The sequence below is a fragment of the Carassius carassius genome, chromosome 2, assembly GCF_963082965.1.
Source record: "Carassius carassius chromosome 2, fCarCar2.1, whole genome shotgun sequence".
Lineage (NCBI taxonomy): Eukaryota > Metazoa > Chordata > Actinopteri > Cypriniformes > Cyprinidae > Carassius > Carassius carassius.
In genome coordinates, this window is record NC_081756.1 from 14,614,354 (window position 1) to 14,637,529 (window position 23,176).

The following is a 23,176-nucleotide window of genomic DNA, read 5'->3' on the forward strand; positions in this document are numbered from 1 at the left end:
GTAACACTCAGCCCGAAGAGGAGACCAAAGAAGTATGGCAAAAGTCAGTAGGCCTCTGATGTGAAAAAAAAAAAAAAGTGAAAGTGACATGATATACAGCCAAGTTTGGTGACCCATACTCAGTATTTTTGCACTGCATTAACCCATCCAAAGTGCACAAACAGCAGTGAACACACACATGGAGCAGTGGGCAGCCATTTATGCTGCAGTGCCCAGGGAGCAATTTGGGATTCAGTGCCTTGCTCAAGGGCACCTCAATTGTGGTATTGCCAGCCCAAGAATCAAACCCACAACCTTAGAGTTAGGAGTCATACTCTCTAACCATTAGGACACAACTTGTAAGTGAAATGTAAGTCATAGGTTAGCATTTCTAATGGTTTAAGAGAAGCAGCCTGACTCAGCCTGATCTCTGGGGCTGACCATAACAGAAGGTTTTGTTTTTTTTGTCAAATATGTAAAATAAATTAACACATTCTGTACCTGTAGATATACATTTGAAGACAATGCAGAGGATTTACCAATAATCTTCTGTACAGTTTTGTGAAACTCCCTCTAGTGTGCTTTGATCCTGTAGCAGTCCCAAAACATGCATCACTGTACCAATGTAAACCTCACATTTAAAATATAACTGGGAAACACTGAGGAATATTTTATTAATGTGAACTGGTGTTAGGTGTGTCGTGCGAATAATAATACATCCTAGTTTTGTTTATGGTTCAAAACTTCTTTTTTTATTAGCCTGAATTAAAAGTAATATTTTAGTGGGGTTTAGTAAAAAAAAGAAAAAAAAGAAAAGAAAGTGTAACTGTAGACTTCCGAAGTGCCATTGAAAGGAAATAAAAGGAAATAATGGAATAAACAACTTGACATATTTTTTTAATTCTTAATTTTATTGTTAATAAAAAAATTTGGTGTGACCTATGCAGGTGGCCATTTTATTGACACATGTTTTTATATTTTTTTCTGGTCAAGAAGTTGGTGTTTTTATGGTATTTGTAAAAAGAAAAAAGAAAAAAAATGTTTTTCTTGTAAAAGTTAATATTTAGCCTTTTTAAAAAACGTTATTTGTGTGTGTGTGCTGTAGCCTACTTGATGGTAATCCAGCTGGACATTTTTTTAAGTCATTAAAATATAAATGTAGTTGTATAAAAAAATTTAAGAACTTGATTTTTGAAATAATTTTTTGTTTTTGTCATTGACTCGAATAGCTACACCTAAGAATAGGTCAATGCATGAAACCCTGAAGAAAATTTCTGTGAAACGAGCCATATCAATAGCACTCTGTCTTTCTCGATGGTAGCCCACAGCAGTGGAGGATGGTCTCTCGATTGCCAAAACGCCCATAACGTTCAGCATCACATTTAGTAGTCTGTAGTTGGGTCAGCGGCACGCCGTCGTTCGACTGATATCACAGAACCCGTAGTTAGTGACGGACTGAACAAAAATCAGCGGATATATCGACGGGTGAACGCGCGGAATAATGAACGAATGAAGCAAGAACAATGGCTAACCTGACAGTCCCAAAACACAGCGGCTAACACAGACTGAGGCAGACGGTGAGGGAGGGACAGAGGGAGGAGAAGGGTAAGGGGCTGAGGTAGAAAACAGCTGACTGATAAAGATGCAATAAAAAGAAATAGTCACTTAAACGGTGAAGAGAGTCAACGATATAGCCATAACGCCGCGACGTCTAGAAGAGGGTCGCGCAAATGTACTAGGAAGAATAAATAAATAAATAAGAGCGCGTGAGCGTCATCCGCAGTGTGTAGCATCTACATCCACTTGCACCACCTGAAGACAACGACCGACACTGACTGCTGGGAAATAAAGAAACGGGAAAAACACGAGCAATCAGCGGAGAGGAAGGGCGACGGGGAAAATCAGCGAGACTGTCAACGTCCTTGTGATACAGAAGTAATTGAACAGCGGTTTCTTGTAGTATTTGAGGCGAGGAGGTAGAAGGGGGTCTCAGTGCTGCAGCGGCCACCGTGATGCTCTACACATGTAGGCACGTTTGAAGCAGTTCATCCCCGCCCTGTGTGGATCTGACCGAACCGAACCGACTGTACGGTAACGGATTTTAGTAGGGGGACGCCGGAGGGCTCTGAAAAGGACTTGAGGCGCAGAACTGGTGACTGGTAATATGACGAAAACCTTTAATTAGCCTAATAAGTGGTGCATTTGTACCTGTGTGGAGGAGATAAATGATTTAATTGCTCGTTTGTTTCTCTAACATGGATTGATTTACCTATGATCTCTGAATATTATATTTACTACACCCGAGTTTTAATACGGTACCGATTTATGCCTCTAGCCTATAAATATTTAAATAAAGACCAAATTTAGGCCGATGACTTTCTGATGACGACAGTAGGCTACGGCAGCGGTGTCTTTATTGTAGAAATGTATGTTCACTTCAATATCTCTTGATGAAGAAATAGACAATTACATCCATCCCTGTGCTTATTTCCGAGTCTAATCTCGTTTTTTAATGTAACACGGGCGAGAGACGCGTCAAATTGAAGACCAATAGATTTTACTCCACCATCCCTCTGTCTACATTTTTAACCAGGTTAGATGATTTCTCTTTTTAGTCGATCCCTGCTTTTTGATTTTACTTTTTAAATCCAAGAAGAAATAAACAATTGACTTAGGAGCCTGCTCTCGCCGTTGGCTTCCTTCCTCGAACAGTCTTCTGCCGAGCACCACCTTTGAAGCGATGGAGACCCCTACGAAGCTACCTCCGTCGAGCCCATCATCGCCGACCACAGGCTTCTCTGTACCGAGCGCGGAGAAGGTAGACGGCTTCCCCCGCCGCTCGATGCGCCGTGCCCGGCAGCGACGGTCCCATAGCTCCTCACAGTTCCGCTATCAGAGCTCCCAGGTGGAGCTCACCCCGCTGCCTTTGCTTAAAGGTAGGTTCCTTTAACTGGGACGTGAGGTGGTTTGTTTTTAATGGGATGTTAGTTAGGAGTAGGAGAATAAAAATAAATCCCCTGATAATGAAATAGCTTTGGTGATTGTGAACTCAATGTCTTCTTGAGCAGCCTTGAGAGATGTCATTGAACTTCCGTAAGGACTCCAAATGTACAGTAACTAAATCTTTTGAGGAACACAGCTAGACTCCCTAGCAGAATTCCCTTTAATGATACCATCATCCAAGGATATATAATCTGAAAGATCCAGTGTTTTGATTTAATTTTTATTGGTTATATATACTGTAATGGAAAGCCGTTTTTGTAACATTAAATTCAACTCAACTCAAATAGCTTGTGTTGTGTAGCAGAAACCTAACTTAACTGAGTGACCCCTATAAGATTAGATGTATCAAAGTAAGTCCAGTGAACCCTTTGCTGTACTGGCTAGCATAGCAATGTCACTTTTCTTATGATGTATAATGTAGGATGTTGGCAAGTGCAGGAAAGAAGAAGAGATTGCTCATTGCAGTGGGGTTTGCATAACTGTTCATTAAGTGAAGCAACATAAACCATATGACTTCCTAGTCAACAACCTAGTCCAAAGTTTGCTGGGAATCAGAAACTCATTATCCGGTTTAGTTAATGGCAACAAAATTATTCATGTAGTCCAAATGCACTGAGTAAATTTTTGTTTTACAAATGTGTTTTTCATGGCATGAAATTAAGTAGCAATTGTGTTGCATTGCCTCATTTTAAATAACTTAATTGAATTAGCAGCAGAAATAATTTTTTAAACTCAATGTTTTCCCCAGTGGCATCCGAAGGCTTGTCATAGTCAGTGCCAATTACTTTGTTAGTTTAGAAAGCTTTGTGGTTAAAATCATCCTCAGTCAGGACATCATAATAGTTCCACTTCCATGAGCTCATTTTGGCCATCAACCAGAAGTCATGAAGAAACTGTAAGCCACAGACTGGGAAGTGGCCAGGAAGTTACTGTGTTGAATGTGGGGGTAGTTTGAGATAATCCATTAATTTATTCAAGTATAGGAGTGATACAATTTGGTTAGAATCTTAGAAAGCTCAAGGATTAAACAGCTATTAATAGAGAGTCTTAGAGTCCTAAATAAAACATATGAGATGCATAGCACCTAATTTTCAGAGTAGCTGATCTGTGATATTTTTCACAAAGAATACACAGTTGCAGTGTCATCCCCACATTTGTGGCTCTCGGCTTCATAGGTTTTTCAAGTTCATAAACAATTTCATGATTCACACTTTAGCATGATTCACTTATTCTAATAGGGGAATCATCTGAGCGACATTTCCAGTGAAGTTGGATTTAGTGGTACCAGTTTTTCATGAGACACTCCAGCTGAGGGTGTGTTGCCAGTTGGTGTCACAGCGGGTCCAGACTGAGCCCCTGTCCTGTTTAACCATCCAGCTGACCTGCTTTTAGTCATTCACATGTCACAGAGACACATTTCCAGTGTTAATCAACATCTCATTTCGTCTTATTAAGCACACTGTATTAAATTTCACCCCAATGACTGGCTATAGTTTAATTTAGCTCTGGTATTTCATAACCCATAATTGTATAAAAATGCACAGTTCTTTTGCATGTGATATTATGTTTGATTAATAAAGCGTTAGTTTAATTTAAAATAATATCATCAAACCATAGACAAATACTAGCCATGTAAAAGTAGGCCGTTAATGAAACTTAAGGAAGGTTTTGATCAGTCTCAATTTTGGGATCTTTTTCTTAATTCTATAACTGAACTCAAGCAAAATAACGATTTTATATCCCTTATAATAATAGGTAATGATTATTATGCCTTATAACAACATTTTTTGTCTCTTTTTTAATGATCACAACACCAAAATAACACCTATTAGAATGGCAATTAGTCGTACATTTTTTGTTTGCACCTTGTACCTGCTACACTTTTAAGATCCATTAATGGAACAGCATATTTAGATGTGATATATATAATTCCTTTTTAACACAAGATTAACTTAAAAATTAACTGTGCATGTGTGCAATAGAGAGAAAGTGAGGAAAAGACGCTTATCAGTCCAAAACATGACCAGAATCTTTAATTGGTGGAATGGCCAAAACCATGGCCAACACTGCCAGGTTTGCTAGTCTGGGTTATTGGTTACTGAAAAAATAAAAATAAAAAAGACTGTCGATGTATTAATGGTCTGAGCAACTGGTAGTGCTTATTCTCATTTGTAGACCTTTGAATTCTACTCTTCATGTTTATTTATTTGATTTGTATTTAGGTCATTATAAAGGTTATTTGAGTTTGTCTCTGTAAATAGCTGCCACTGCTGGAGGGAGAGTGTCTTCACATAGACAATGGGCAGCTCAGAGCTCTCAAAACTCCCAAATCCATAAGTGAAACAGAAATGCATGTTTTGAGCGAGGACAGCATCTCAAATCTATTAGCAATCACCTCCGAGTATGATGATCACTGTACTTGTGTACTGTAATCATCATACTCCAAGGAATCTTACAGGATAACAAATATGTCTGTGTTTAAGAAAGCAATTTTTTTTCCTGGGGTGGGTGCATATCTGCCTGCTTCTTCCTGCAGGGTTCAGCTGGTCAGGACTGGTGTTAGGTTACAGTACACAGAAGGCCTGCTCCCACTTTGGCCTCCTCCGATCAATAAAAAGGGCAAGAGAGGAAAAGGGAGAGAATAAAAGAGGGAGTGAGTGATAATAGAGACAGGGAAGAGAAAAAGAGCATTAGAGAAAGAGAGAGAGAGTGAAGTGGATAAGCACGTGAGGCTGTAAGTGGAAGAACACTGAACTGAGAGAGAGCTATTATTGAGAACAAGATTTGTTGAGCCAGATTGGTCCCTGTCCATAGAAAGTGAAGAAGAAGAAAAAAAAATACACACACACACACACACACACACATACACATATAAATATATATGTTTTTTTATATTTTAAAATGTAATTTATTGTAATGGCAAAGTTGAATTTTCAGCAGCCGTTACTTTAGTCTTCAGTGTCGCATGATCCTCCATAATTTATTCTAATATGCAGATTTTTTATTATTATCAGTTATCAATGAAAACATGTGCTACTTTATGTTTTTGTGGAAACAGTGATACATTTTTGTTTCTTTGATGAATAGGAAGTTCAAAAGAACAGCATTTTTTGTATATTGTAAAAGTTTTTACTGTCTGTTTTGGTCAGATTTGAATTACTTTAAAATATATTTATTTCTGAAATTTTTGAATTGTGGTAATTCATATGAATATATTATTACATTATTTCTATATTCATATTAATGATAATATTTGATTATATTATTATATACTTTATAGTAAACCATTTTCTTTCAATAAATATACGTGATTTAAAATATTAAGTCCTGCTTTAACCTTAGAGCTTAAGTAATAGCTTTAGTTTAAAAGTTATTATAATATAGTATTGTATGTATTTATTAATTTTATAATATAGCTTCCCACACCGGCGTTGAAGTTCACTTTTCCTGAAACTCCTAATTTGCCTACATCACTCCACATCATCAAAAAAATCGCATTTGAAATTTGTGAATTCAAGGTTCCTGTTTTGTTGTGCAGTATTTTTGCTCTGCTCTGTTTATGGGTTTTGGTGGTTAAAAAATACAGGATCTCAACAGCCAACCAAACACAGTTATATCTCTTTAACCATAAAGAGTTTCCTCAATAAAATCACACTGCCACATAGACCCACAGAGTGAATGAGAGTGAGAGAAGGATGGAGAAGAGGGGAAATAGGAGATCATGAGGAGAGGAACAGGGCAGAGGGATGACATCATCTCTCCTGCTCTCTCTGCAATGTTTTCTTGCCCTAGCATGCATCTCTCTCTCTCTCTCTATGCTCCACTGTTGCTTATTGGCCACTCTATATTTAGTAGCTTTGCATGTACAACATTACAGCATGTTTATTAGTGAGATGACGAGTGATATTTAACTTCAGACGTAAAATAGTTGCTATTTCTTCACATAAGTAATTATAGTTTTCACATTCTTTCCATGATTTCAGTTCATTTCAAATTCATATTTCATTCACACACTCATCTTTGCTCTTACCCTCATGCGCTGTGCGTTTCCAGTAGTGTGTCTCCACCTTCTTTCCCTCTCACACTTTTCCCTAGACAATTTAGTTTTTTTTTCTGTTCTGACTGCTGTGGCAGTGTCATGCTCTTTTGCACCCCATCCTTCCCTCTGACAAACACACACATAAACCACTACAAAACCACCCCTTTTCATCACATCCCTCTCTTTATTTGCATCTGTTTATTATTTATTCTGTCTGTCTCCTTTGACCTAGCTTCCTGCATGCCGACCCACTTGGTTTGGGTCTAGCTGTTGCAGGCTGTTAAGACTAATACACTTTTAATGGAGAGTTGTTGTTGAAAAGTGCCATGCTGAGGCTAAAGAAAAAGAGAGCGATTCATAAGTCGTATACAGGTATGGAAGGGTATGTATTTTGTGTTGAGTTTTTGGATGAATGGAGGGGATTTTCATGGTTATTGTGGCTTGAGGTGCTACGTCCACAGACGAGTGAGACAGCACCCGCTAATCCTGTTAGCACCACACGCCTCCACTCATTCCTCATTAGCATCCCATCCATCCACTTCAAGAAATCTGCATTAATACATTCTATAGATCCAAGTGTCTGTGTAACTCCAGCAATCTTTAATGTAATTGTGCTGTGTGAGTGCATACACTTTTAAAAATAACAGTTCTTTATTGACATGAAGAACCTTTCAAATCCATGGAAACTTTCCATTGCACGAATGGTTCTTTGAAGTTCACTGTAAGATCCTTTGAGGAATCAGAAATGGTTGCATCGCTATGAAAACCCTCTTTTGGAACTTAAGAGTGTAGCATTACAAAAAGTGCTGAAAACAAAAAATATGCTGAAAAGAATGACAATGTGTAAGCACTGTGGAGCATAAAAGAAGGTATTTTATAATTGTTCCTCCTTAAAATGTAAGTCACTGGTCAGCAAAACTGTTCGGCAAAAGAGATTATTTTGTGTTCTGCAAAAGAAAGAAAATCACACATTTCTTGCGATGACCTAAATGATAGATAGAACCGTTATATGTGTACAATGCCAGGTTTATTAGCAAGCTAAACTAGGAAAAACGGTAAATAGTAAATGTGCAGTGTAATGGAGTATATTGTATAAGTATATTTGTGTACTAGATTTCATCTTTTCACCTTCCTGTCCCACAGATGCTCCAGTGGCAGAACTTCATGACTTGTTTTGTAAGAAGCTGCAGCAGTGTTGTGTGCTTTTTGACTTTCTGGACTGTGTGGCCGACCTGAAGGGGAAAGAGATCAAACGTGCTGCGCTGAACGAGCTTGTGGAGAGCGTGGCCACCAGTCGCGGAGTCCTCATCGAACCCCTGTACCCAGAGGCTATTAAGATGGTGAGATGAATCGCGAAAGAGAGAAAAAGTGATGGAGTAGGATGGGATTTGATAAAAGAGCAGAGGACGCATGGGGAAGATCTCAGGATCTCCAATGCTCCAAGTGCACTTAAAGACTCATTTACGTTTCCTTGTGTTCAGCTTCATTAGTTCTGTACAGTATGTAGCTGAAATACAATAACACCTTAATTGGGAAGCAACTGATTTTTGTTAACTGGTCCTTTTATGTTTTGATGTGAATGACAAAGGGGAGAATTCACTAAGAATGAAATTGTGCCCTCTGATAATACAGTTTATTTGCATTTGCTGTTGCATTGTTTTTAACCCCTCGTTTACTAGAGGAGTTCTGCAAATCAGGTAACAATGAATGCCTGTTGCTCTGATCAGTAGAAATGTACATCGACATCTTTTAAAATGAAATTCCATTTACCTGAAATTCCATTCAACTGATACTGAGCAAAGCAAATAGCAATGAGTTCTGGTGAAATCAATAATGAGACTAAGTCGCAAAGAGATGCAATGCTGAAAAGAATTACAGTGGCTTAGTTTACATAGAAATTACTTTATAACTTAATTTCTTCTGTGAAACATGAAGGATCTTTTGAAAAGTGTTTTTCACTATGTACTATGAATGTCAATTGTAACCAAAATTGTTTGGTTTACAACAATATTTACAGAATTTTAATTTCTTGGGCAACTATCCCTTTAATTGAAATATTCACAGCATTGCACTGGATTTCAATTGGTTTGTGAATAATTATATATTTTTTTAATTTGAAATAGCTGTTAAGTGAATTTGCATATGAATGTGGTCATAGATTAGTATAATGTTTTATATTCTGATTTCATCAATCTGATTATTACCATCTTACCATTTCGGAGCAAGAAAGCTCAAAAAGGTGAATAAATTAAAAATGGCCCTTGAGGATCACTTTCCTTTTCCTTTTTTCAAAATAAAATTTGAGTCTTTCATTATCATTTGTTTTTCATCATTTGTTGTAAAACACAACCTTTCAACCGCTCTTCTTCCTGTAGATCTCAGTGAACATTTTTCGAACTCTCCCACCGAGTGAAAACCCTGAGTTTGATCCGGAGGAGGATGAACCAGCTCTGGAAGCCTCCTGGCCTCACTTACAGGTACACATACATTCTCAGGTTCTTATATACACAAAAACACACTGATATAGCTATAGCTTGTGTCCCAGCTCTGATTCCATTTCCTCTCTGTTTCTCTCCTATCCTATCGTTTTCTTTTTATCTAGTTGGTGTATGAATTCTTTTTACGCTTTCTTGAGAGTCCAGATTTCCAGCCTTCTCTTGCCAAGCGCTACGTGGATCAGAAGTTTGTTCTACAGGTACAGAGCTTGTATAGATGTAGAGATATAGGTATAGAGGCCATGTGTGACTTTTAACAATTATCATTTGTAGATATAATAAGGCTGCAATGTAATTTAAAAAATACTATATGTGTTGTTCTGCATTTTTCTTTGCACTAAAATATAATAAAATAAATACATAATGAATTCACATGAATGAATATGGACAGGTAAAGTGGACTCAAGGCAATTAAGTGATCCTAGCCCATTTTCAAGTCCAGTCTTTAGAGACAAACAATGCTGATTTGTAGTTTTGGCACACCCTTTTAAACATTTTCAGTGTGATTTTTATGTTTCTTTTTTCTTTTAGTCTTGATATCTTCAAGCAGCAATATGAAATTTTAAATGTGTATTGTATCATAGTCAGTATTTCTCAGATACCCAACAGGCAGTCTAGCCTCCATGTTGGACTGTTAGTATTTCTGATTACACTCACACTTAATTATAAATATTCATGAGTAGTGCTTTAAATAAAGTGCAAAAGGGCTGACTGTGTGTGTGTGTGTGTGTGTTTAGCTGCTGGAGTTATTTGACAGCGAGGACCCCAGAGAGAGAGAATATCTGAAGACTATCCTGCACCGTGTCTATGGTAAACTTCTGGGCTTGAGGGCCTACATCCGTAAACAGATCAACAACATCTTCCTCAGGTCAGTCATACTGACAAAATGCATGAGCAGCATTGATATTACACAGCCAGTGACTGCTTTTTGTTAGTCTTTATGTCTGCCATTATATCTATTTTTAAAATCTGCAGGTTCATCTATGAAACTGAGCGTTTCAATGGAGTTGCTGAACTTCTGGAAATTTTGGGAAGGTAGATACACTTTCAAACTGCCAAATAGAAAGCACAATAAGTGTGTGTTAAAGATCAGATCAGATGATGTTTATAAAGCAACCCAATGTAAATGAGAAGATTATAAGGTAGATGCCTGTGGTTTATTCATTGTTTCCAGAGTTAGGAGGTACATATAGCATCTTATGATATTTGTACTATAATCTTAAATGAGTAAATTATAGTGTTACATAACTTAATGTAGCAGCAGATTACTGGAGAGATGCTTTATGGTGTGTGTGAGCTGGTGATTCAGACACTTAGCAGAGACCTCTGACATCAGCGCTCGCTGCATGTACCTGCAGTCATGTTCCCATCCTCAGCGTGTCCAAACATATAATTTACAGCCATGATCTCAGTCAAACCAGTGCTGCTTTACATATTGGGTTCAATGCACACAAAATGGAGTCTGTTTCTCGAAGTGTTTAATAGCATAAACAAAGCAAACCTTTGACAGAGAGAAACAGGGGAAGAGGGAGACAACCAGGGGGAGGCATGAGTCAGAGTGTTGGGGATGGAGGTCTAAATTCAGGTTGATGTCGGTAGTATTTATAGTGCCTACCACCCACACATCTCTCTGATCACTACTGAAGAGAGAGAGAGAGAGAGAGAGCTGTGGAATTAGAGCGAAAAACAAAGGTTCCCATGCAGAAAAAATATGCATTTTATGTACTTTACTATATCGAGTCGAAAAGAGAGGACGGATGAGGGGGGTTTAGCGGGGGATTAGCTGATGAACAATAATGTGGCGAATGAGTGTAGAGAGCATCATCAGAATGACTGATACTAATCCTGTTTATTCTCCCTTTTCTCTTTTCCACCTACTCCTCTCCTCTCCTCTCCTCTCCTCTCCTCCCCTCCCCTCTCCTCTCCTCTCCTCTCCTCTCCTCTCCTCTCCTCTCCTCTCCTTTTTTCCAGTATCATAAATGGCTTTGCTCTGCCTCTCAAATCAGAGCACAAGCAGTTCCTGGTGAGGGTCCTGATCCCCCTGCACACTGCCAAGTCTCTCTCCATTTTTCATGCACAGGTATGAGTCAGACGCCCAGACACTCACACTTGGATTCACATACAGATCGATGCTGTTAATTAATGGCCTGTAATGGGCTATCATACCACAAGGGGGCTAAATACTAACGCTTAATCCAGTGGCCCAGTGGTTTACACTTACAAATATCATTAACTCACAGTCATGTCGTTCTAAACTCTGCTGAACGTTATTTTGTTCTTTGCAAAGAATTTTTTTGTTCTTTGCTGATTCCACTTGGTTTGATAATTCTGTGCAATAACATTAATTCATTTTTAGTGACCAGAAACAATTTTGGACATTTAAAGTCGGAACTAACCTGCCTTTGTGTGTATAAATGTGTGTGTATGGCTGACTGTTTACACATATACTCTTTTCAAAAGATTGGGGTCAGTAAAAATGTAATATTTATTTGTTTGAAAACTAAGACTTTTATTCATAAAGGACACATTGGTCACTTTTGAAATTTGTATTTTAAAAAAAATTATAAATTCTGTTATTTTTAACTTTCTATTCATCAAACAATACTGAAAAAAGAATAATGGTTTCCACCATAGACTGTAGAAAAACATGGACGTGACGTCACCCATAGGTTTCTGAAGAGCATTTTTGAAGCCTAAAATTGGGTGGAAATGCCTGTCGCCATCTTGGCAGCATGTGACTGCACGTCACTCCTGGATAATCGAAAATGTCAAAGAAGTGGGATGCGGGTGGAGCTGGTTGCTGAAACCACACCCACCTAGCTGGATGGTGACAGCAGTGGCAATCCACCTGTCACTCAAGTGGCCACGCCCTTAATTATGTAGAACTTTAAGGCTTAATATAATTCAAACGGATGAGTTAAAAAACTAATTCACCCCCCTCACAGTTGTCATGAAGGGCAAAATGAGCTATATAGACCAAATCCACTTTTTGTACCAGGCTGTAAACTTGTTTTTTCTGCTGTAAAGTTGGGCATTTTAACATGGAGCGTCTATGGAATTGACTCCCTTTTGCATCCGGTCTCTAGCCACTATGAATTATAGTTTAAGTCACTTCCGTGTTGGTTTCAAGAGAGAGACTGGAATATTGCCGCTTGTTTCCACAAACATATTAGCCAGCACAATAATAATTGCAAATACAATACAAAATATCACTGTTTTAACTGTATTTTTGATCAAATAAATGCAGCCTTGGTAAGCAATAAGATCTTACAAACCCCAAACCTTTGAACTGTATTGTATGCATTCTTTCAGTAGATTTATATATATATATATATAAACAGCATGTTTTTTCTGAAAAGTGCTTTTGTAGTATTAGTGCTGCCTGTTTGTGTATGTCTATAAGTGTGTGTGTGTGTGTGTGTATTCTGTAAGTGCTTGTCCTACATTCTTACACTTCCCCTTTCCCTTGTCAATATCACCCCATCCATAATTCAGTGGCCCCACTCCGGGCTGTTTATACTTCCAACTTGCCACAATGGTCTATAGAGCTCTTCCAGGGAATGTCTTCGGGTGGCCAGACTTATTTTATGTAGCTTCCACAGAAACAGAAGTGCAGTGCAGCCAAATCCTTAATCACACTTGCCTCAAGGTTTCTTCAGAACATCACACGTTTCTGGAGAGCTCTCAGTGAGATGAAAGGCTAAATCCTGAACTCTATTTTTATAAATTGTTTTGTCACCAGCATTAAAAGTGCATTTTGGTGACTCTTTTGACCTCCATGTAACCTGTGGCTGTTGTGATATGGTTACTATTTTATTTGTTTGCTCAGGAACTAATGGTGAGTGGTTAAGTCTGGGGGACTTATACTGGATGATTAGAGCTTAGTTCCCATTGAGCCTCTAACTACTGCATGACACCAGGGCATATATTTTCACTCAGGTGTCTCTTGGGTATGGAATTTTTTATCTTGTGCTAAAAGATACCAAATCTTAGTTTTACTTTAAAAAAATAAGAAGGTACTTTCAGAACTGTGAGATATATAAAGTCAAAATTGTACAGTCACAAATGTGAGCTATAAAGAATTGTGAGATATAGATATGATTTCACAATTAAGAAGAAATAAAGCTACAATAGTCAGATGCAACCATGATTGAGAAGGTTGCAGATGTAAAATATAAAGTTGTTATTGTGAGATATGAAGTGGCATCTGTGAGATGTAAGGAGGAATAATGCAAAATAAATGAACATGTATTATTATTTTTTTCTTAATTTTTTTTTCTGAAGCCACAACAGGCTTCCATTACCTTCTACAAAAATTCAGACACATGCACATAAACACAACCTCACAAGATAAACATCTGAACCTTTTTGTAAAGCACTACATAGACTGAGAACTAAGAGGATAATTATGATGTTCTCATTGGGAAAGAATAAGAAAGAAAGATAGAAAAGGGAGTTAACAGTGCTATTACCCCCTGGGGAAAGATGGGTTTTATGTGACATCAGCCCTCCTAAAGTAGACACACCATCACCACACTAACCGCTCACCAAGGCAACGGTGCAGAAGGGCTTCTGTGGTAACAAAAAGCACACACTCACTCGTGGCCATATCAAATGTGCAGACACACACACACACACACACACACACACACACACACACACACACACACACACACACACAAAACATCCTTTTCTCGCCCTTTTGCCTGTAATCTCTGAGGCTCAGGTGCTTTATGTGTCTCTCCTCTTCAGGAAATATATAATATTAATCTGGAAATAAATGCAGCATATGTGTGCAGACTAGGATGTCATCATTTAGTTATGTAGCGTCTCAGTGGTTCTTCTTGAAACATTGCTTTCTTAAAACTGCGAGTCTATAATTTATTATGCTTGAGTAGGTTCATTAACATATTGTATTAAAGACCAGATTTTGAGTTACTTTAAACACAATACATTCATTCATTCAGTTTATATATCTGACATGAAGTGTGTCTGGCCTAGGGTAAGAATTTTGATCCCAAGGACAAATATGACGATCCTTAGCTTATGCTGCAGGTTTACTATTGCATTATCTGCGCAGTACACATGCCACACAGACATTGCATTGACTGCTGCAGAAACTCTGGTGATGATAAAGCCATGTGGTGGCATTTGAGATCTTAATAGAAGAATGGTTTATTTGTGAAGTTAGCTCAGTTATTCAGATCAAACCATGAACGTCAGATAAGGGCTGTAATATTTTTTTCACAGTGAAAGAGTGTGATTTCACTATAATCAATGAACAGTTTCCTTAAAGCCAAAATCAGTAAGCCTTTGAAGTGACATCTACAGTGTGTAAAAATCCTGTAAGGGACTTTATTAAAATCTTTTTTATGCTCTATTCATATAGCTGGCTTACTGTGTGGTGCAATTCATGGAGAAGGATGCCACAGTTACAGAACATGTAAGCCTAATATAATTATGTCATGCAACTTCATACACATACCAGAATTGCTACTAATACCAATATATCTGTGCTGTCACACCAAAAAAGTAGTCTCATTCATTTGTCTGTTTTCTCTCCTTCATTAGATCATCAGGGGGCTGCTGAGATACTGGCCCAAGACATGCACTCAGAAAGAGGTGAGAAAAGCATTGCATACATAAAGTTTTACCTCTCAGACAAGGGTTCCCAGACTTTTAGACAAAAAAGGTTCACTTGAAGTATCCCCTGAGATTTTAAGAAAATATTTCATTAATTTATGACACATTTGCATGTTCACAGTTCTCCGATGCTGATAAAAAAATTATTAAGTAAGAAATATATTTTTTGTTTTAACTCTAGTAAATTAATTTGTACTGTTAAATATACATTTATATATATATATATATATATATATATATATATATATATATATATATATATATATATATATATATATATATATATTCTTTGCTAATTATAATAATCAATCATTTTGAAACACGCAGTGCATCAGACCAGTTATGCAGCCTTTGAACTGATAATCACACTAATTATTGCAGCTCCATTTATTTATTATAAGTTTACATTCTGTATCATTATAGAACACCTATTTGGGAAGCCCTGTCTCAGATAATGACTGTTTTCTTCCAAGTTGCACATTAAAAAAAACAAAAACATAAATGTGTGAATAGAAACCAGGCTAGTGATAATTGCCAGTGACAGAAATTTTAAGCAGATGCTGAAGGTCACATTTTTTAAATCCACTCACGTATATATGATTGAAAATGGACTTCACTCCAAGTGTGTCATGTGATCTCAGGTGATGTTCCTGGGGGAGATCGAGGAGATTCTGGACGTGATTGAACCATCTCAGTTTATCCGTGTGCAGGAGCCTCTATTCAAACAGATTGCTGCATGTATCTCCAGCCCTCATTTCCAGGTCAGCTCCCTCTTTCACACTCGAGCATTCCTCCCACACCGTGTCGTTCACCAGTGCTGCTCGTCAGACGTCTTCCTGTAGTACTTGTGAACACATGGAGGTGATGTATGCACCTGTTTGTGTACAGGCATGGGCGTCGCTAGGCCATTTTTAGGAGGGCTTTAGCCCCCCTAAAAATTTTGCGATTAGCTCCATAACTGTACATGAATTTGTGATCGCCTCAGTCCCCTTTTAATTTCATATGAAAACGCTGGCAGACTTCGGCTCCTCCCCGTCTTTCAGCGCGTTCTTCAATCTGCAGAGCGAGAAACAGAGGACGAGGTGTGTGTTTATCGATAGATTGTTATAATATCTGCATCTGTGCAGTTCTTTGCCATAAATACAGTTTACAAAATTTCATGGGGGAGCAATCGCTTTCCCATCTACTGTGAAGTTTTTGCTGTGTTCACCCCTCATCACTCCACAGTTTCCTCCAAAAATGTTACGTTAGCCCTTAACACATATGAACTCATACTTTATAAAATGTTGCTATTTTTATTTGAAAAGTTAGCTTTACATATAAAACATATAACAGTGCATGTGGCTTTAACGACCATACAGTCATGCGCAGAAATGATTAAAGACAGTATTTGAGCATAGAAAGAGGTATATATACTTGAGCTAATGAAAGAGCTTTGTACTAGAAAAGCAAACAGTAAAATTGTGTGTGTGATTAGGAAGATTTGTATTTGGCTTGTTCATTATTCAAATGTTATACACTATATACACACATCTAACTTATCCAATACAGTGGAATACTGCAATAGGTTTAGTATACCACCCTAGCCTTTCAGTCAAAATTTGTTTATATTTTATTTATTTATTTATTATAATTTTTCATTATTATACCCTCATTGGGGGCTGAGCCCCCTAAAATAAATCTCCTAGAATCGCCCCTGTGTACAGGTCCCTCATTCTGTCTCTTTATTCTGTCTCAGGTTGCAGAGCGGGCTCTGTATTTCTGGAATAATGAGTACATTCTGAGTCTAATAGAGGAGAACTGCCAGGTCATCCTGCCTCTGGTCTTTGGCACGCTGTACAGAGTTTCCAAAGAGCACTGGAACCAGTCAGTGTCATTCTAACATGTGTCTAGAACCTCTTCAGTAACGTTAATGCTATTGACATCAATTAAGACTGTTTTTGCATAGGCCTGTTAGACATTTATTTTTTGTCTTTTTAGGACGATCATCTCTCTTATTTACAATGTGCTGAAGACGTTCATGGAGATGAACAGCAAGCTTTTTGATGATCTCACTGCCTCCTACAAAGTGGAGAAACAGAAGTGAGTACATGACAGTGCTGAAGTCAACATGAACAGTATTGCAACTCCTTTTGCTTGTAAAAATTTAGGACAAAACTTCATAGGTTGCATCCTACAACGTGTTAATTATACACCAGAATGAAGCCGGGTTGTTGGATTAAAGGAGTTAAAATATAATTTAAACAAATAATAATTGATATATATAATATATGGAAATAATATAATATAGAGAATTAAGTCACTTTGATGTATGTCAAGTACGTAAAACTCAAAAATTATGAAACTATTTGTGGAAATCGCCAACCATACCCACTACCCGGACTTCTGCCTCTGCACTTTCTACAAAACCAGCCTGAACGGCGAGTGCAGAGCGCAGCGCTCTGGAGATGCTCCTCAGGGGAATTTTTGCCGCCTTTGTGGCCCAGCCCACCATCTCCCCGCTGCGTGGAGCTGAAGTCTGAGCCCACCGCTGTTGGAGAGCCAGAGCCCATTGTGACCGACGAGCCAATGCCATGGACGGCGACAGAGCTGAGGATCACTGCAGAGCCGGAGGCCACAACGTCAGACCAGGTGCAAGAGACGGCAACAGAGCTCGCCACGGTGGAGAGTGTCATGGACAGAGAGCGCGTGGAGGGAAGCTCTGCCCACTGCACCATGACTGAGGTCAAGGTGAGCAGCGCTCTATGGAGAGTAATAAGGATCTAATTCATCTGGAAATATATGCAGACATACCCCTTCGTCTCCTGCCTTCATATGAACTCTCTGTCAGCCCTGAACGGTCTGTCTGCCTGAAACTAGATGTCCATCTGGATTTCCCACCCACTCTCCCTCTCCTGCCTTCTCCTGCCATCACTGGTTTTCCATTGCCACCGCTGTCCCGTTAGCCCCTTTGCTCAACCTCAGCCCAACATCTGTTCACTGGATTCGCCGTGGGTCTGCCACTTTCTATCGGCGACATGGCTAGAGGATCCCTTGTGTCCGCCTCCAGCCTCTGAGTCCCGGACTCCGCATCGTCCCTTTGACCCAGCAGCTCCACCATGGCTCCTAGCTCCCTCCTCTCCACCGTGGCCAGTCAGTCCACCAACTCCCCTGGGTTCCCTCATTCCTCCGGTGTTGCCCTGGCTCATCGGCTCTCCGCTCCACCTCTGGCTTCTCCCCCACCTGCTCCCCTGCCGTCGGTCGGCTCCCTGGAGTCGTTCTTCCCCCTCTATTGTTCCACGGTACGAGGTCGCACACGTTTGTGTGTGTGTGTGTATGAAATATTTATATAGATGTTAATACATCTATAATATATAATACATATAGAATAAATATTAATGCATAATATAATATCCTATTTAAATATACCATAAATAACTAAAACAATTAATTTAAGTAATATATGTTATTATATAACTTAAACCTGATAAGTTGACGTACTAAAATGACTAGAACTAAAACTGAAATAAAAATAAATTTAGAATAAAACAGAAAAACGTTGACAACAAAATGACAAAAATGCACAAATAAAAATACTTTAAATAAATTTAATATAAATTGTCAAATTATAAAAATAAAATAAAATATAAACATTTAAGCTACAAATTACTATAATGTTCTATAAGTTGCACTAAAGTCACTGATGTCTGTTTATGGTTAGAAAAACAATATAGGTAAAGGTAAAAAGCCACTGAAAACTAATTCCAGGGTGAAAATATTGTAAATACTAAATAAATAAATAAATTTTTATTTAATTTTATAATAAGTTATAAAAAATATATATTTTTATTCTATATTTATTTAACATTTTTATTTTTATTTTATATCTTTATTTTTGTAATTATACAGACCAATTAGGCTGGACGTGTATTTAAAAGTTAAATGTGAACAAAGCACTTATTTTGAACTTATTATAATGCTCTGTTTTACACTCCTCCCCTTACCCTTTTCCTCTCTGCAGAGAGCTAAAGAAGGAGAAGGAGCGAGCTGAGCTGTGGAGGAATTTGGAGGATCAGCACGAGAGACGGCTGCAGAGTTTGGCTGAGGCTAGCAGAAACCAGAAGAACCTGCAGGATAGAGAGAACACAACCAAGAGCCAGTCAGAGACCAGCGCTGGCAACACCACCTAGAAACCACACACACACGCACACACAAAATATCACAGCACTGTAAAACACAGTAATTACCTGACTTGGGAACCAATCAATGCCTCAATCTCCATCTGAAAACAAACGCACACCATGCAGACACCATAAGTCACAAGCACATGAACGACCGCCTGTCCATATGTAGATATCTGAAAAACACTGAAGCACACATCACACACAACGAGTGAGATATAAAAGAGAAAAAAAATGTGTACCTCTCACATGCATCCTACTATTTCATATGCTTCATACATGCTTTTCACACACCTGCTTCTCTGCATCTTTTCTTTCTATTCCTACACCAACCGGGATCATCAACCTTACCATGCGAAACATACCTGCATGGGGTGACACTCATGCACACACTCGCAATCAAACACATCCTTCATTACTGTCATTCCAGAACTGGCTCCGTTTCTCTCGGGCCCGATCCGAGCCCCCCGTCAATCGACCCAACAGACTCTGCATAACTGTCAAACACTGAAGAGGAATGAATTATGATGATCCTGAAGATCAAATTTCTTTAAAAGTACAGATTCTAATGTTCCTACTTCTACAGCTTATTATCGAAGTACTACTTCTATGCTAATATAACTGATGTTTTTATATATATATATAAAAATATGATATCTATGTCTGATTATAGTGTTGGTGGGGGTATTCTAGTGTAGCACCTCATAAACATGACTGAAGTATGCTGCTAGGTAAAACTAAACTTGCTCTGAAGATACAACACTTTAGTCTGTTCTTATGTTTTTTTTTCTCTCATTCAGAATATTTTAATTTAGCAATATTCTCATCTGTTTTGAATAATGTGTGTCCCGCAATTTTTATTTTATTTTATTATTATTTATTTATTTTAAATCAAATTGCTTGCAAACATTCTCTTTGTATTTCAGTACAGTTTCAAGAGAGGACAGACTCTTCTTTTTGTCTTGATTTTAGTTGCTTATATTTATTGATGTAGATGATTTCTGATGAGAAGGAACTGCGTGTGTAGGCATATTGAGAAAGCTTAAGAAGAATCTGATGCGCGAGTGTGTGAGTGTGTGTGGATGTTGTAGAGAAGTTTATTACAGTTTAGAAGACAACAGGGATTAGATCAGAATGTACCATTCACTTCGAGTGTGTCAACGCTCAAATGAACTGCCATTGTTGATTATTGCTTTACAGTAGTCTGTCTTATTGAGAAAAGGGTGAGAAAAGCATACACTCTTGTTCTTGTTCAAAAGAAAGCACCTGGATTGACTTCCTTTTGTTTGAGCTCTGAGGAAACTGGTATCTGCAGAAACACCACATTTCATGGGAACAAAATGGAACAGAAAAATGAAATAGAATAGAAACGGCAATAAATATGGACTGATATTGTATGCATACGTAGCATCACTAAAACTAGAGTTGCACTGTCCTTTTGATCAAAGTCTTGTGTTTAAACAGAGCATTGTATTTTGGGGAGACAAGCGGCTTTGGGATCTGAATGTATAAAAGTGGGATGCAAACATGAAAACTTGTGTTGAATAACTCAGCATCATGAACACATTTGTCATTATTCTCACTCAAAACCTTTGAAACATCTTGGGTTTTTAGTTCACTTTAGTAGCCTACCGTATTTATACATTATCTTTTACTTCTGAAAGTTGTTGTTGATTCAAAGCTGACCATTTAGTTTTAGTCAGGCTGAAAACGTTGTTCACAATCACATCATTAGCTATGTTTCCATCAACACGTTTTTATCCGAATTATGTGATATCGAATGAAAAATGCCTTATGGAAACAGTAAAATTCGATTGAATTTCGTGAATATCGACTCAAATGAAATACGGTCGGTCTCATCGGATTTATCTTGATCGATATACGGCTTATGCGATAAACGCTGATGGAAACGTTATTTGCCGAATAAATAATGATTTGCGATTAAGTTTTAGGTCATTTTATGGTTGCAACCCGGAAGAAGTTTTAGTTTATTTCCGCTCTGTTTGCGCCTCCTATGTTTGCACACATGGCGGGTATCAAAGACAGATGTAAGTGGTCAAACGAGGAGACGAGATGCTTTTTGAATTTAATTTATGAGAAAAATATAACGGCTATTTTAGATAGCAAAAATCTAAGAAATGCCATAATTTATCAGGAACTCGCGAAGGAAATGGCCAACAAAGGTTACGACAAGCCGTGGGACGTCCTCCGGAGTAAATGGAAAGCGCTCAAACAGCGATAAATGGATAAAAAAAGAGAGTTGTCTCGCAGCAACCTTTTATTCATCAAATATATTAGGCAGCAGAACTGTTTCCAGCACTCATAATAAATCAGAATATTAGAATGATTTCTAAAGGATCATGTGATACTGGAGTAATGATCCTGAAAATTCAGGTTTGCACTACATAAATAAATGATAATTTAAAGTATAATAAATTGAAAACCAATTATTTTAAATTGTAATAATATATCACAATATTAATATTTTTTTTCTTGATCAAATAAATGCAGGCTTGATGAGCAGAAGAAACTTCTTTCAAAAACATTAAAAATAGTAATGTTTCCAAACTTTTAGCCTGTACTGTACATCAGTGTGGAAATGAAACATATATGAATATATATGAACTCCATTTTCATTCAATCTGAGATTGCTTAAGTGTACCATCTACCAAGGTAAACAGACGCACCTGTTCAGGTCAGAAGTGGTGAAGACTGCCGCGTCATGCGCACTACCGGGAGTGCCGACACAAATGTCCCTTATGATGCAACGATCGTCTACCACAGTACGATTGATGGCCAGCCCTTTCTATTCACAAAATCCCTGTAGCCTTCAGCAGGGGGTCTAATCGGGACGTGAGCTCCATTTTGTTTAGCAAAACTTTGTTCGCAAATGTTTGCTTGAATGTTGTGCGATTCAATGCGAAAATGAATGGAAACACCTTAAAATGTCTCAAATCAATTCGATATACCAATTTGATCGCGAAACAGCATGTGACGTCATTACGCACAGGGTTTTATTCGCTTTAAAGCCGTTTGATGGAAACACACTTTCAGCAGCTTTATTCGCATGATTTTTTTTTTTTACCGAACTTCAGATAATTCGATTGACAAGTTGATGGAAACATGGCTATTGACATGAAACTGAAGTCATTCGGTTCATTCCTAAAACATGAGCAGATGTTTAAAACGTGGGTGGTTAAGTTTGCATAGTGTTTTGTAATGGTAATTATAATTACAGTGATGTCAGATTGTCCTATTAAAAAAGCAACAGCTTTAAAACAACAAGGCATTCGGTGAAAAGACATGGTTTGCTAATTTTTTTCCTAAAAGCTTCTGGCATCTGCTTGTGGAGTCATACAGGTGAGTTAATCTCCTCCAGTTTCTTGTTTTATTGCTGTTTCGTGCTTACAATTCAGTTAATTCAGATTATATATTTAACAGTCGTGTCAACAGAAGTGTAGGCTAGATCGTGATTTCAAGTTAACATTTTTTCATGGCTGGTGTAAACAGTCACATGACCAAAGCTGTTGCAGTTTGCCCCTCTGTTGTCCTTCAGAAAGAACGACCGTATTTTATACATACAGGGTCATATTTAAAATGTCTAGAATGAATAAGGCTGTTCTGTCTGACAGTATAAAGTATAAAACTGTACATTTACAAATATTGTTACATTAAATGAAACAAAAATTTAAAGCATTCTTGGATTTCCCCCCTCTCCTCCATAACTGCCTGATACTAAAAAAGGAAAAAAAGTAATCATTAGCACATATAAGTTTGATGTCTTGTTTATGATTTATATATTTAACGGGACTGGTGTGTAGAAATCGAGAATTCTAAAGCTTTTTAACTAAACTTCT

General features: G+C 37.9%; 1 protein-coding gene across 1 annotated transcript; it reads left to right on the forward strand.

Moving 5' to 3' along the window:
• The first annotated feature begins 1,281 nt into the window (after positions 1 to 1,281).
• On the forward strand, positions 1,282 to 20,881 carry LOC132103950 (serine/threonine-protein phosphatase 2A 56 kDa regulatory subunit beta isoform-like). The gene is made up of 13 exons (XM_059509061.1): positions 1,282 to 2,915; positions 8,165 to 8,361; positions 9,397 to 9,498; positions 9,624 to 9,716; positions 10,254 to 10,384; positions 10,492 to 10,551; positions 11,488 to 11,596; positions 14,906 to 14,959; positions 15,088 to 15,138; positions 15,801 to 15,920; positions 16,898 to 17,025; positions 17,140 to 17,241; positions 19,160 to 20,881. Exons 1-13 carry the CDS (start codon positions 2,720 to 2,722, stop codon positions 19,326 to 19,328), a joined length of 1,512 nt encoding a protein of 503 aa, XP_059365044.1. The 5' UTR covers positions 1,282 to 2,719; the 3' UTR covers positions 19,329 to 20,881.
• The last annotated feature ends 2,295 nt before the right edge of the window (positions 20,882 to 23,176 follow it).

Excerpts from the sequence above, each read along its gene's own strand:
- LOC132103950 (XM_059509061.1), top strand. The coding sequence starts at position 2,720 with ATGGAGACCCCTACGAAGCTACCTCCGTCGAGCCCATCATCGCCGACC. Across the intron at positions 2,916-8,164 it reads CCCGCTGCCTTTGCTTAAAG|ATGCTCCAGTGGCAGAACTT; the intron begins GTAGGTTCCTTT and ends CCTGTCCCACAG. Across the intron at positions 11,597-14,905 it reads TCTCCATTTTTCATGCACAG|CTGGCTTACTGTGTGGTGCA; the intron begins GTATGAGTCAGA and ends CTATTCATATAG.